This window comes from Sinocyclocheilus anshuiensis, unplaced genomic scaffold (genome assembly GCF_001515605.1).
Source record: "Sinocyclocheilus anshuiensis isolate Anshui unplaced genomic scaffold, SAMN03320099.WGS_v1.1 scaffold733, whole genome shotgun sequence".
Classification (NCBI taxonomy): Eukaryota; Metazoa; Chordata; class Actinopteri; order Cypriniformes; family Cyprinidae; genus Sinocyclocheilus; species Sinocyclocheilus anshuiensis.
The window spans coordinates 1247877-1264750 of record NW_015539923.1 but is presented as its reverse complement, the minus strand read 5'-3'; the positions used below and the strand labels follow the sequence as shown (position 1 = coordinate 1264750).

Genomic DNA, 16874 nt, shown 5'->3' with positions numbered 1-16874 from the left:
TTAATATTCATGAGCAGAGCCTTCGCCGTAGTAGGTTCGTCTGGTCAGCGCGGAGTCTTCAGCAGCGGCAGAGTGAGTGGAGCTCGGTTCAACTGTTTGTGGTGGAAGATGGCGGCGTGTAGACGTGTTCAGCTGCTGCTGCTCCTCATGTCTCTCTGCCTTCTCAGCGTACAGGCTCTTAAACCTCTTCCAGGTTTCGGGAATGTCCATCCTCCGGCTGCCGCCATGCACCAGCAGTTCAGAGCCGCGCTACCGAATCCCGGGAATAACGCCGCCGCCGCCGCCTCCTCCGGTGCTCAGTCTAGAAGATCCACCGGCTGGAAGCTGGCAGAAGAGCAGGCCTGCCGGGACGACGTGACCCGGCTGTGTCCAAAACACACCTGGACAAATAACCTGTCTGTGCTGGAATGCCTGCAGGACAAGAAGGAGGTGAGCACCCCTAATGATGATTATGATTATGATGAGTGTATATATAATATAGCTAATAATTAAATAATAACAGCAACAGTAAAAATAATATATAACAATTTTAATAATTAACTTTATTTATAATTTATATAGTTCATGTATAATTTTATATGCGTAAATGTATTATTTATTTATAATAAATATATTAATCGATATAATTAATATTTATAATTTAATAATATTTTAATTTAAAATAATTTATTTAATTAACGTATTATGTACATAATTTATTACTTTAAATAATAATAATAGTATTTATTATTATATAAATGTATGTATTATTGATGATAATAATAAAATTTGTTATTTTTATTATTGTTGTTGTTGCTTTTATTATTATTACTACTAGTACTATTATTATTATTATTATAAATTTGAACTCAGGGTGGGTACTTTTACTTCCTTTTATTTGGCTTTGTGAATTTCAGACTGATAAGTGAAGTAGAGAAGATACAAGCTTTCCAGATCTAAACTTTATTTAAAGATGTCAGTTTAATTATTATCTATGTGTCTGTTCATTTTATAGCTGAATTTAAAGACTCATGTTGAGGACAGTTGTTCCATGGAAGTCCATAATAGCCCACCTGATTGAAGCTATCTTAGCATTTCTGTTGATCTTAATTTCAGTTTGTCAGGTCTGCGGCCAGATTGTTTTCAGCCAATCATTTGAGCTGTAAATACCATGTGACTAATTGCTGTGGAGCTGCAGGAAAATGACATCTTGACGATGATGATTGGCTTTCACGAGCTTGACTAGAGTCAACTTTGTCATGGAGTCTTTAATTGCAGGTGCATACGCTTGACCACAGCATCTGAATTTATAAGCATGCAAACGTTCTTATTTTTCTCTGGCTTTTATACAGCCGTACGAGCACAGACCTTTAATATGGATTGGACTAATTTAAGAACAAGCTTAAAATCTTCTAACTAGATTTGTCTTTTGTAGTTTTCCGTGCCGTGCTGCTTGACACAGTGACCTAGTTGTGCGGATGAGGAAATTATTATAGGAGTAACTTTTGTTCAGACACAGCAGATGCCCTGTGAGAAGTCAATTTTAGAATAAATTTTGATCAGCATGATCAAACTCTTTCAAATAAACCAATAAAAGTAAAAAAAATAAAAAAAGTCCATCTACACTGAAAACAATGATTCATTGAAGTGACTACATTTTTTAAAGATAAGTGGTTGCAATCCATTTATTTTAGCTACATTTAAATAAACAAATTTAGTTGACTAACTTTCAACATTTTCTTTTTTAATGTAGCCAAAAATAAATTGTTTGCAACCACGTACCTTAAATTTTTAATTTTGTAAATTCAATTAATCTTTTTTTTCAGTGTAATATGTTCAAAAATCCAACTAATAATCAAACAAAAGAAGAACTTTTAAACAATTTTTTAGGACTCAGTGAGTGCCTAGCACCAAAAATGAGTGCTTTTCTGAAGTTTTTTTGTGTAATAAACAGACTAAACCAATAATTTTTCACTGAAAATCAGCTACTACACATGCAAAAACCAATAGTTTATGACACTTGTCATTGACGTGTTTTGATGCAATGTATTTGAATATATGCAAATTAATTTGAATTCGAGAGCTACTTTCTCAGTGGGTAATATCTTTACACTTTACACAGTCTTTGCACAAACTATATTTGGCTGCTCGCCTGTAATATAGTGCACAAATGAGAAAGATGCAGCGCATGCATCTTTCTCATTTGTGTTCCACAGAAACAAGAAAGTCTGGCTTCATCTGTGCAGTAGATCGAAAATGTGTATGCATATTAAACATGAGCCATATTTCTTAAAGATTTGTTTTCTGCTGTTTTGAGCTGCTCCTCCCTGACTTCTTGGCTCTGATGGTGAACCACTTTTCATCTGGAAAATACAAGGGCCAAGGTTCATTTGCAGCTAGACACAAATTAATTTAGGCTGAAAAACATGTTAGAGCAGCAGTTTTCTCTACTAGACTTTCACAACCTCTTGAGCTTCTGTTTAAATGTCTCGTATATCAGAGTCTCTCCCACAGTATGCTAAAATCCAGCTCTCATTACAGTCACAGCTTTAAACCCGTATTGATGGCTCTATGCCTCTCTCTCTCTCTCTCTCTCTCTCTCTCTCTCTCTCCAGTAATTCACAGACTCAGGCCTCTCATTAGTGTTGAAGCGAGGTCTTGCTCTCTGGTCCGTGATAACTAATTTCAACACCTGAGGGACATTTTAGATAGCGGTCTGTCTGACACACGACTATTATGTGTGTCCCATTTAGTGTGTCAAATCTTTGTTTCGTTAGCCTTGAAATGCAATTGGATGTACGCTTCGAGTTCATTTCTTTTTAATCATCCATTCCTGCCTCTGAAAAGTAAAATGAGGGTGGCTGAATGTATTCCTCTAATGTATTCAGTGGTAATATGCTGTATTAATTGGTCTAAATGCTGTCTAAAATGAGCAGTTGGTGTGTAGCTTGCAGAGAATCTCTGAAATAGTTTCAGATCATTTCAAATGAAGGAAAATACCCTTCATAAGTCCACAAATGACAGTGATGAACCTACATTTACAAAAAAAAGTACAATTGTTTTCTTCTTTGGACATAGTGTCTATATATAGAATTTGATCGTGGTAATATATATGTATAGTATTTATTTATTACATTTTTGGTGGTGATTGGAATGCATATTTGAACAAGTGTTCAAATACAGTACACACACACTGCTTTTTATTTATTTATTTTTCAGAATTGCAATACTTTTTTAACAAAATTGTTTCGGAGGATTGCAGTATGTTTTTTGGACAAGTAATGTAGTATTATAGTATTTATTTAACTTTTATTCTGTTTGGGGAGGGGGGGGTTGCAATACATTTTTGGACAAGTATCGTGACATGTAATTTATATGTATAGTATTTATTTATTTTATTTTACTTGGGAGGTTTGCAATACATTTTTGACAAATAGCATGGTAATATATATAGTATTTATTTATTTTTATTTAATTTTTTGGGAGGATTGCAGTCATTTTTTCGACAAGTATCATGGTATTATATATGTGTAGTATTTATTACAATTTTATTTTATTTGTAATTTTTTTGTGGGGGGTGTTGCAATACATTTTTGGACAAGTATAGCTGTAATATATATGAATAGTATTTATTTATTTTTTATTACATTTTTAGGTGGATTGCAATACATTTTCGGACAAGTAGTACATACAGTATGTATAATATTTATTTATTTATTTATTTATTTGGAATTGCAATAGTTACAAGTAACTTAATATATAAGTATAATATGCATAGTAATCATACAATGCAATGCTATATATGCAGAGAATCCACTACAAGCTTTCAAGCCAATAGCAACCCATTGGTTTTGGCAGTGGCAGCAGATAGATGATGATAATTATGCTAGCATGAATGAAACATCAAGACAAGCTGTATACTCATCTCGCAGTCTCTCCTCCTGCACCGCATGCCAAGTTCATTTGCCCGCGAACGGTTGCTTCAGCAGTCCTGACCGTGGCTCTAATTATTGGGATAATTGCTTTGCAGAGGCTCGGTAACAGCTGTGGCCTTCTGAAGAGGTAAATGATGTCCATAAATCTCTTCTCCATCTCCCTGAGGTCAGACCCCTCCAGGCCGCTCGAAGGCGGGAGGTAAGGTGGTCGTGGCACAGCTGCAGCACGTCTGTCTTTAATTTGCATTTTTTAGCAGGTTCCTCTACTGGTGGGACACCGCGGTGGGTTTGTTGTAAACAAAGCAGCTAGCGTGACTGATATGAGACCCTCCCGCGGGGATCCGGGGCTGAGATCCTGATAAAGTAAACCAAAGAGCTTAGCTCTTAATCAAACATTTGTTTGATGTAACAGAATTGAGTGAATAAGGCAGATAAGCTATTGTGTCTGCATTTTTCAGACTAAACGTAAGATACCGTGATTTTTGCTTGTGTATGTTTTTGTCGGCTGTAAAGCTGTTAGTGTGGAAATATCAGTCTGAGACGCTAATTAATCTAAAATGAAGTGGATTGAACTCATTTGGTGCACTGCTGAGGGGGAGACCGCATGTTTTATGGCTTTGACAGCTCTTTAAGACACCATAGCATGATGTTGATGTTGGTAGATGGTTACTTATTTAGATAAAAAGTAATGCGTTAACTGAAAAGAAAGGAATAAGTTATAACTCTAAAAATCACAAAGGAAAAAAAAAAGAAATTATATTTTGTGTAAGAAAAGGATGCCTGTTTTGTGACCAATATGACATTATTTTCATGTCAATTGAAAATGTTTTCTGATTTCTCATTAATACTTATGTGCAAGTTTATTGTATTTAATTATTATTCTCAATTGTGATTCTTAATAGATTTTCATTTCTCTAATTCAGTATTTTTTATTTAAATCAGCCTAAATAAAGGCAATATAACAAATACTATCCTAATGTATTTTACAAATATTTTGCCATTTTTTTAAAGAGATTTTGTTTGTTTTTTTAGAGTTTTTTTCCTCTTATTGCAATTATTGCAGTGAGATTTTTTTTTATTATTTCATAGAGATTTTCTTCCATTTTTGCATTAACACGAAAAGATTTGGGTGGTAAAATGTGATTAATTGTAATACAAAATAATGGCAATAATGGTTCTAAAAATAGGTTTATTTTTCTTTATGCAAAATCTGTTTTCCTTTTTATTTCTTTGGAATTTTGTGATGAAATTTCCTTGAGTTTTTTCCCCTTTTTTGCATTATTGCAATAAGATTTTTCTTATTTCTTAGAGATTTTTTTTTGCGTTATTGCAATAAGATTTGGGTGGGGAAATGAGTAATTGTAATGCAACATAGTGTCAATAATGGTTCTAAAAATTAGGCTTAATTTTCTGGTTCCTTTTCCTTAAAATCTGGTTGCTTTTTTCTTTGTGTGGATTTTCGGGATGAAATATGACTCAGACATGTTCTTGACAGGTTTCATAAGATTCACTTTGTAATTGTTGAGGGTCAGTGTTGAATAATTGCTTTCATTATGACTAATGGTGCAGACATCCTGTAATGGCTTGAACAAAGGCTGGTCAGTGACAGCTGTTGTCAGAGGAAAAGCTATCAGATATCATCGTTTTGATTTTGACTGTCAGTATCAAATGTGTTGCAATCATAAAAATTAGCTTGCAGGACTGCAATCATGTGGTTGTTCTTCAGCCAGTCTTTTTTCGGTTGTCAGCATCAATCAAAGGCATGACATGTTTTTGACCTCTCAACTGATGTTTGGCCAACTTTTGTTGTTTATTGATGACAGTGAAAAACTTTTTAGAATTGCCAGCCAATCTTTGTCTTCCCTGGTAAGGACAAAGAGGTTGCTGCTATTCTCTACAGCAGCTTTGATCCAGTAATTTAACAGACTCAAAACATTATTAAAATGGAAGTCATGGGCCTTTTCTTTTAAGGGTTAGAAAGAATTTTACCACAGTCTGATGTGAAGATTATTATACAATGTGACTTCCACTTCTTTGAACTAAGTTGTCACCTAAAAATAAACATCCTACAGGCTGTTTCCATCTTGTTAGCTTTGTCACATAAAAGATTTAGCACGCATGGCAATGAGGAACATATGTTCTTGTTTACCTCTGTAGTGTAAGAACAGGTGTAAAGCGTGTAGCACTCTAAATGATTTTCAGAATTTTTTCATGTCTTCTTGTAGTGTACATGCAATATCAGTATGACAGACGATCCATTTGTGTGTGTGTATGTGTGTATATATATATATGAAGATTGTATTTGCGAAAACAGATAACAGATACATTTTTATAAATTTTCTTAAGTCATGTTTTTTATTGTGTTGTCATGTTTTTATTGTTTTGTGTTAGTTAGCTGTTTTTATTTATTTATTTATTTTTTGTTTAGTTTTTTTTAGTTATTATTATTTAATGAAAACAATTATGTATGTGTACTGTGTATATTTATTATGTCTATATAAATACACACACATGCATGTATATATTTCAGAAAAATATGTTGTTTATATATTAAATATATTTATATACAATATAAATTATATGAATATAAATGTATACATGTAGATACATGTAAATATTTTCAAAATATATACTGTATGTGTGTGTATTTATATATACTTAATAAATATACACAGTACACATACATATATTATGGAAACAAAAACGTTTATTTTGGATGCGATTAATCGCGATTAATATTTTTAATATCGATCATTAATATATTACATATACAACAAAATGTTGACACAAATTAACATTGCATAATTATGCATAAAAATGCATAATTGCATAATATATACACACACAACATATTATATTTCGATTTATAATATAATATATACACTGTAAATAAATAATTATTAATTCAAAACACAATAAATTACCATAATTGCATATTCAGTCATATTTTTTTCATTTGAGTCAGTAAAACCAACTTGGTTTTGAAAAAACAGACAAAATACTTGTGAAGGCTAGCTACAACATTTTTTACATAATTTTTATTGTACTATAATTAATAAAACAGTCTGTCTGATTTACTAGCATGCACATGATTTTATTTTGGGTCTTTATATGCAGTCTCATTGTTGTCTGTTGCTATTTACAGTGGCAAGTTTAAAGTTTTTTTTGTTTTTTTTTCCTGCAGTGATGTCTGATTTTTGGTGTATTATCCATTCAGCAGAGACATTTTTTTATTCGTCGCATAAACATTCAGCTTGTCTTGATTAATGGACTACAGACCTAAGCCTTCATTTGTATATTTTAATGTAATGTTTTCTTTTTTTTCCTCTCTCAGAATACAGATAAGCTCCCTGTAGAATCACTCACTCTGTTTCCCTGCGTTATCTCCACTTTCACTCTCACACATGAGGACGGATGTTTTATTCACTGAACACTGAACAGAAACCAGAGCCCGTTACAGAGGCGAACAGGCGCTGGGTTGTCCTCTCTCTGCTTTTCACATCTTTCAGAGTCGTGCTGTGATTATTGCACTTGGCAGGTTGTTAAGTGATTGTGCTACAGCATATACTGTTAAACAAACGCATTAGCACTGTTCCCACTGTGTCTGCTTCTCCTCTGACACTGCGCACACAGTCTGTTTAGATTTGCAGAAATGGTTTCAAATAGTGTAGCAGGAATATAACAGGCTGAGTACAAGTTAAGCTCAATGACATAATTTACAATGTTGTTTAATGTTTTTAACCAAAAAAATGTATCTTTCAAAAAGCAAAAATCTGGTTTACAATAGCGTTATTTTAGTATTATTTATAAAATGTTATATTATTTATACTATTATGGTTTTTATTCATATTTTGAATTCGCTTTTATTTTTATTTAGGTTTTCAGTTTTTTTATTTAGTTTTATATAATTGTAATGTAAATTTTTACGTTTATTTATCACTATTTTATTTTAATATTCCTATTCCGGGTTAATTTATTTTTATTTCAGTTTACATTTTTTATTATTCCCAGGTAATAATTGTAGTGCTTGAACTTAAATGTGTTTTATTTAGTTGCCAAAGCAAGATTTCTAATTTTTGTTCAGTTTCGTTTTTCATCTAATGTTTGAAATGTATTTTATTTCAACTTTATTTAAATTAACAAATGTTTTTAATATATTTAGTTTTAGTTTTAGTTAATGATAATAACTCTGATTTACAGAGTGACAATGTAAGTGAATGGAAGTTAGTGTTAAAGTAACAGCCATAAAATCTAAAAATATTCACGTTTTAGTGTGAAATCACTTACTAAGCTACATTATATCCAATTTTACAACTTGACAACAGGAGGCCATAAACAAAACAATAAAAGGTCTGTGAAAACGATGAGAACAACTTAACAGCTCAAAAAAATACACAAGTTTGAAATGCTTTTACAAAATTATAAATGGCACATTTCTGCTGTTAAATCCTTTAGAAATCAGAAATTCACTTCCACTTTAAATGCTTTACTGTAACCTCAATTTTTGTTTTTTAAAGGAAACAAGGTATGAGTGAAAACTAATTTATGGTAATCAACATTGCAAGGAGTTTTCATAATAATTTGAATTTCATAATCCAGTGCAAACAATCACTGCTCTGCACGCCTACAGGTGAAATGTCTTTAAAAAGGAGTAACATCACTTCTGATCACACAATCACTGTTGATAGATGAATATTTCACGTGAAGCAAGTGCAGGAGCTGGTTTTCTGGGAGGTAATGCTAATATGGTAGTAATGCACTTGGGTTTCTCTGAAGGCAGAGATTTCAAGGCTGGTGTCATGAAGTCACTCATCTGTGCATGAATGAGGTGAGCGAGTGCTTAATGCGTCTGCTGCTAGCAAATCCCTGACGGAGTGAAACTTCACCTTTTTATCAGGTCTCAACCTGACTGAAGCTGGGTCTTGTTGACGATGCTTCACCCGTGGCTTGTTTGCGTCTTAATACTTCTGACAAATCCAGACCCGGTGCTGTCAGATTTCTGTCCCTCACGGAACATGCAAAAAGAAGTGACTTAAGTGCTATAAACTTTGTCAGAAAACAAATATCTGTATATTTTAGGAGAGGCGATGAGTATACAATCAGTCTTTTCATAAGAGATTCAGTCAGAGCAAGAAAATGTTTGTTTATAATGTGCATGGTAGTCATGTCAAATTTAAATGCTTGGCTATTGAGATTTATTAAAAAATTTATCATTATATAAATGGTCATTAATCCATATGGAACAGAACGTAAAGTGTAGCCATAAATTGTATAAAATATCTCACTGCATGTAGGCCTATAACTTGCATCAAGCCTTTTTATCTTTTTTTCAAACCATGGGCCAGCAGTTTGCTCCATTATATTATGTTGCTTCATAAAAGCCTAAAAAATGTTTTTCAACATGTTTTCAGCTTAATTTTTGAAGCAAAAATAGTCTCAGATCTGAAACCCTGCTTTGCAGCTACACTACCTGTTGTGATGTTTGTTTTTTCTCAGTAGGAAAAGAAGAAATGCACTTATAAGACACTTCCAAATATATACGAACATTAAATAAAAAAAAAATTATAATTTATACTTTTATTCAGCATAGATGCATTAAAATTTGGAAGATTTTTATTTCAAATAAATGCTGTACTTTTGAACTTAAAAAAAAAAAGATGTAAAAATATCACAAAAATATAAGGAAATGTTTTTTGAGCAGCGAATCACCATATTAGAATGATTTCTAAAGGATCACGTGACTCTGAAGACTAGAGTAATTATGCTGAAAATTCAACTTTGGTCACAGGAATGAATTACATTATAATAGCAACTGTTTTAAAGGGGTCATATGACGTTGCTAAAAAATAACATTATTTAAAGTTACACCTTCTTTCTTTGCGTGAACATTTGTGTGGTGTTATGCAAATCTTCCCACACAGTGACGTAGATATGTGGGGGCGTGTTTAAACGAGGCGTTTTAGGTAGGCGTGGACCAGTCTTAACTTTTATAAAGAATATCTCTTTGGGTTTGAGACTTTAGTCTTTACAACTTTAGGGATCTAATCTATTCACGAACAGCTTGTAACACTCCAAAGAGAAAGGAAAACTTGAAATTGCAACATATGACCCCTTTAATAATATTCCACAATATTACTTTTTTACTGTATTTTTGATCAAGTAAATGTAGCCTTGGTGAATGTAAGAGACTTCTTTCAAAAGCATTAACTGGTGATGTAGATGAAGTTAAACATTGTCTTACTACTTAAGAAGGAAGTTTGGGAAAAGACTTTGTCCCTATTGTAAAACATTTATCTTCCCTTTTAATTATTTATCAGAGCATCTTATTTTGTAGTCCTGCAGCAAAACTTCTTTCATACATAAGCACTGTTTGGCTTTTTGAAGACTTTTTTTTATCAGAGCGGAATCTCACCAGGGACTATGATTGTGATAAACTTGAATAGAACAGAAAAATCTACATTTGATCCAGAATTAATAAAGAGCTGAAGAGTTGACTTTTTAAATTGTATTTCTTTTGAAAGTCATAAGAAAGCTCTTATTAGGATGTGAGCTGTGTAAAACCTCAGCTATGGCTCTTCATTGATAAGAAGTAAGATGGATGGCCAAAAACAGAAGCTCCTAAAAAGTTTGCATTCACAGATGTTTACAAGCCGAAAATTATGGGCAAAAATGGTCCAGTGGTTTATAATATTTCCTCCCACTTCTTAATAAAACAGACTTCCAAGGTTTAGAAGATAACTGATATTCTTCGCATAGAGACCATTGACATTTCAACTGTTCCTCCCGCCTGACCACCTCTCATTGCTGTGTGATCCAAAACACATGCCTTGATATTTTTATTTCTTTAATTAATCACAGGATACATGAAACAAATGATCTGAAAAAGAAAAAGTCACTAAAGATTGATGTCGCTAATAAAAACCGTAGTGATTTTACTGTAGGTCCAACAAGCAAATCCCAGCGGACTTCTGTGAACTCTTGTGAGCGATGATACAAACTCTGAATCTATTTTTTTTTTTTTTATTGAACCAAAGTGTCCAAATTCAACCTTTATCACATTAATACAGGAAAGCAAGCGATGTGTAATCTCACAGAATCAATAGATGATCCATGTACGCCCCGGCCGGCCTGGAATCACAGAGCCCTGACGTTCAAATAGAAATATCCTGTTCTGGCTGGCGACGAGGAACCGGATGATTGATCTGGGTGTGGTTCCTGAGCTCAAATATCGGCCTGTTCCTATTTAGGGCCTGTGCTGTGTTATGTGCTTCTGCTGTGATATCATCTTCAGATCCCCTTCGAGAACACTGACCATGAATCTGTTTAGTTTTATGTGGGGTACTAGTTTTGTCAGCTGTTGGTGTAGAGCTATGAAGATTTTCTACGTGTTTCTTTATTTTTAATGCATGAATGCCATGAAAAAACCCTTAAAATCGAGAGGAAAATCATTAAAAAAATGCATATCATTTAATGAAATACTGCAATGCAAATAACTGAAAGCTATCTATCTATCTGTCTATCTATCTATCTGTCTATCTGTCTGTCTGTCTGATTTAAAGTGTATATATTTATATACATTTTATATAATAAGTATATCACCATTTTTGTTATTGTTATATGTTAATATACTTGTTTTAGAATTTTTATGATATCTAGAAAGAAATCAATCTATTCTATATTTATAAATTTGGAATTAAAAAATATGAGTTCGTATTGGACAGTGCATTGGATTGTGTCATTTCCCGTATTTTATTTTATTTTATTTTATTTTATTTTATTTTATTTTATTTTATTTTATTTTAATTATTTTATGTACATTTATTTTATGATATATCTTTATTTGTTTCTTTTGAAATTGGCATATGAAATATGACTTGTACATGTTTTTGACAGGGTTTGCAAGATTCACTGTAATGTTGTCTCTGAAGATGCTTTTTAAATGTCAGCTTGTGAATCCCGTTTAAATCCAGGAGCACATGCCCAGTCATCGATCTTTGCACCAGGCATCTTTACGTCAATATTTTTGCTTTGTAAGATTTAAATGTTAAGATTTAGTTAAAAGCACATGTACTAATCTCCACTAACTTTGTAACATTAAACATGTTGTTTTGTGTCCACACTAGCAAAATGTCTTTGCTTTGATGTTCATCTTATCGAGGGCAGCTAAAGGATGATATGTTATTGTCAAGCCATTGTTAGGGCATTGTATGTGAATGCGCATTGATTTTTGCCTGTTTGACTATGTTGTTGTTGTCCCCTGACAATTGCTAATTGCATTTTCATGCTCTATGAGTCACTCAGCAGTTGTTTACTGTGCTAGGTTAGAGACTGTGCTTATTGACAGTTAGCAGTCAGTGGTCTAACCCAGCCAGAATGAGGAGAAACAGACAGGCTGCTGAAAGGATGAGTATTGAGGGAGGAAAACTAAAGGTTTGAGAGGTCACAAGGAATTCTGTTTATCTGCTTGAATTATTAAGAGACTATTCTTTTGTCATAGCTGATACTGTATTGTGTGTTTCAGTATGATAGGAACTGTAATTACTTATAAACACAACAGCATCTGTAATTGTTTAGCTTTTATGTATAATGCTGTTTTCTGGCATTTGTGTATGTGGTTTTGTTTGTTTATTTTATTTGTAAAACAAATATGTTTGTATTTGAAGAGATGTAATGCTCTCGCATATAGCTAAAACTGTTTTGGTTGTCTGTTTGTTTAATCTGTTTTTATTTTAAAAAAAAATCTATTTAATAAATTTGGGATTTAAAAAATATATCGTCTGTCAATGTCGGTTAATATTTGACAGTGTATTGGATTGTCATTTCTCCTATTTTTTTTTAATCAGCTTTTACATTTATTTTTATGATATTTGTAAATAAAATCAGACAGTATATTCTATTTCATAAATTTGGGATTTTACAAAATGGATCAGTATTGGTTGATATTGGAAAGTGTATTGGATTGTGCCATTTCCCCTATTTTATTTTCATTTTATTTAATTTTTTTATTTTATTAAGTTGGTATTTTAAAACTGTATCAGTATTGGTTAACATTTAATATAAATTTAAAATAAATGTAATAACATTTATAATAATTATAATAACATTTATAATAATTTTTATTGTTAATGTTATTATTATATTTTATATATTTGTTGTTGTTGTTTTTACCTCCCTTTACTGCCAGTAATAAAGCTTTATTGGCCTGATTAACAATTACAATTCTCAGAGCATAAACGTCATACAGAATTAATGAGGAGTAGGAAATGAAGCGAAAATTAAAAGATTTTAAATTCCCTCTCTCTTTCTTTTACAGGACACAGAAATTGCTACAGACTGCAACCATGTAAGTACTCAAAAAGGCCTGCCTTAAATAATAATTATCATCGGCGTGACTCATCTTCACAGCTCCACACATCTTTTAGGGTGATGTTCCCTGTTTACAAGACCCTCTGCGCACACTCCATTCTTTCAGACTGATTCTTTGTAGGTTTACGAGAGAATGCGTCAGTAGGATTTAGAGACCAGTAACATCAGCAAGTAATTTCAGAAGAATAATGGCCTAATCACCATCTAATGATGGCTGCAGCCCGCAATTAATTTGGTGGGGTCCCGAGAGAGGTATCTGTTTCTGATCTCCTTCGCTAACATTCGTGGCTTTGATGTTCTCATTAAGGCCGCAGCGTGAGACCTGGTCCACAAATCGGAAACGAGGAAAATGTAGGCATATGATTTAGGGCTGTCAAAATGGCTGAAAAACTAAATTCGGTTTGTACTTAAATATTATCAATATTCGAATTATATTTGAATTTAAAAGGCATAATTTCAGTTAGGGGGGAGAAAGCTTTTGGCTTCTCTCCTGAGGCCACAAGAGGGCGCATCGAGCAAAATATTATGCATGTTTCTTTAAAGCATAATAAAATAACACGACTATCTTTGAAAAAAGTGCATAATGTTTATAAACCTTATATAATTAAAGTTGCTTAAACAATAAGAAACAAAACAGAATCATGCATGTATAGTTTAATACAAAGGACCGAAAACCAATCACAAAGAGTACTTTCTTCATTTAAAAACTTGAGATGCAGTAGGGTGGGGAAAAACCGCCATAAAGTCTTGAGACATGTTTTTAAAAAGTTGAACTTACATTAATTTTCCATGACTTTCTAAACATGCAGCTCTCTTGTGCGAGACGCAAGTGCAACGGTGATAGATGTCCCTCTAGAAAATGTGATAAATATGCGTTCTGTGTGAACGGTTTGGTTTCGGTTTTGACGTAAACAACATCATCTCCGCATTGATGTTCTTTTTTTCCCGCAATATTTTGAATGAACGACGTGGCAGTGCCGCATCTAGTGGGTTCAACTGGATAGACTAACAAAAGCATTAAAATGCAATGACACTTACATCGTCGTCGCATTTCATGCGAAACCTGATAAGGCTGCCTGGTGCACACCTAAAATTCGAATGCTACGTTTCTGCATTCGAATGTGAATTTTTATTTTAAATTCGACGAATATTCGAAATTCGAACAAAATTTTTTACAGCCCTAGTATGATTCAGGCCTGAGTCACCCGTCTCATTACGCAAGGCTCATAGTTGAGCAATAATAAAGATAAAGAAATTATTCTTGCGTGTTTGAAACTTACATTTATCAGCACTTTTAGTTAGTGTCACTGTTAATGTGCAATCACATTACAGAGAGCTTTCGAGCTGTGGAGCGTGATACAGTAACTACAAGGCCATTTACTTCAACTGACATCTTTTTGTTTTGAAGAGAACGTTTCATTTTTCTATCTGAAGTGAAATCAGTTACTTTCTACTGAGCAGTTACTTCTTGCTCAAACCATAAAAGGAAGAAAGCATTACATCTTTTTAACTGCATTGCCAGACTTGACTTTGGTAAACTCGAAGACTCCACAAAACTAGAGGTTCTTTTGAAAGCACTGACTTGAAGGAATAGTTCACTTGAACATTAAGATTGTCATTATTTACTCATGCTTGAGTTGTTCCAAACCTGTACAGCGGAACATGAAAGAGAGAAATTGGGGACTGAAGACTGCACTAATATTTTCAGTGCAGTTATAACCAATGGGAACTGAAGCCTTCAAGCTTCAAAAAGGATGCAAAAGCATCATAAAAGTCATGCATACGACTAGTGTGCTCTATCTCAAGTCTTCTGAATTCATACTATAGCTTTGTGTGAAAAATAGATCGAAATTTACATCTTTATTTGCTAATAATCATTTACACTTTACAGTGAGTTGAAACAGTCTGATTCATAAATGAAACATTTATACCTGTGAACTGAATCAAAAGATTCATTGAAAAGATCACACTCACCAAACACCAAAGTCACATTATGTATATTTCTAATGTTTTATATTTCTAATAATGTTGCCAGCTGTTGTGGAACTACAAGCTGAATCTGACCACAGATCCGAAGTTTGAGTCCGTGGCGCTGGAAGTGTGTACAAGCACCATGTTAGAGGTCAGTTTCTGCTGTTGTTTTGCTGAGTCGATTTTCTTTTGGTCCTTTGCTCGTTAATTTTTTGCCCCAACAGTTTAATCATGCTTTCAACTCGTGTGTGTGTGTTTGTGTGTGTGTGTGTGTGTGTGTGTGTGTTATCCTACTCCGGCACTCCCCAAATGTCTACAGTGGTGCCAGCCATGGTTCTTTGGTCCTGAGGTTTTTCCTGAAAACTTCTAATATTTCTATTACTGATTAATTTTGAAAATTCATAATATGGAATTCCATGTTTCTGCTCAATTGCTCAATGTTAGCAACAACAGTGTGGAAAATTTAATTCACCTTGTGGGGGTGTGTGTGTGTGTGTGTCTGTGTGTGTGTGTGTGTGTGTGTGTGTTGTGATTTCAGTTAGGGCTGCACAATATATCAAAATACAGTTGAACTCGCAATAAGGCTTAGTGCTTCTAATTTATTAAATAAATGCACTGCTGATTTCACAGTCATTTCAGTTTATGATCCAGTGTTTAAGTGATTCAGAGAGTTTTAATTCATTTACTGTGAACTGACATACTGAAACACTGATATTATGAGCCGTGCCTGTGTAAATGATGCCACATTTCGTTCTGAAGCACACAGATACAAAGACCATATTTATTTGTTGGCAAACAATCGAATTAAAAGCTTGATGGTTTAAACTTTTAAAATAAATTTATTCCGTTATGTTTTTGGAAATTATTTTTATTAAATCCTTTTTTTTTATTTTATAGCACAATTGTGTTATTATAATATATTAATTAGTTTCATATTTTTATTTAACAATAATCACAATAAAAATAACATTAAGTTATTTCCCAAATAATTGAGTCCTCAAAGGAGAGTTCACACTCAAAAAAGGTTTATTTATTTTATTTTATTTTATTTGATATTTTATTTTATTTTATTTTTAAATCCCCCTTAATCATTTTAGAATGATTATTCCAAATTAAGAAATTCTGGTAACACTTTGCAATAAGATTCCATTTGTTAACATTAGTTAACATATAAACTAACAATGAAAATACTTCTAAAGCATGTATTAATCTTTAGTTAAAGTTGATTCCAACATTTAATAATACAATAATAAAATCAAAAGTATCTATTAATGGTATTTAATGGAACTGAGCTAACATGGACTAACAATAAACAGTTGTATTTTTATTAACTAAGGTTAACAAAGATTAATAAATATAGTAACAAATTTAACCTTATTGTAAAATATAACCAAAAAAATCCTGTATTTTTCAATATATATTGCTGAAATATGCATTTTTTTCCAATATCCTGCAGCCCTAATTTCAATGCAGCGGAACCGACCTCTACATTTGTAATGCAGTGTGATTTTATGTTTGACTGCACTCTGTGCTGCCATAATGTAATTAAAATGAATCTCAATAGACAAAAGTTTCCGTGTGTGTGTGTGTGTGTGTGTGTGTGTGTGTGTGTGTGTGTGTGTG

The 16874-nt window shown here is 32.9% G+C and overlaps 1 protein-coding gene across 1 annotated transcript in view; it reads left to right on the top strand.

Moving 5' to 3' along the window:
- The window catches only part of LOC107686575 (Golgi apparatus protein 1-like), a 46142-nt gene continuing 29268 nt past the window's right edge, over positions 1–16874 (top strand). The window contains exons 1-3 of the mRNA XM_016483640.1: positions 1–429; positions 13228–13257; positions 15316–15402. Coding sequence (XP_016339126.1) covers positions 10–429; positions 13228–13257; positions 15316–15402 — 537 coding nt within the window. The 5' untranslated portion in view covers positions 1–9. The remainder of the gene's footprint in view (positions 430–13227; positions 13258–15315; positions 15403–16874) is intronic.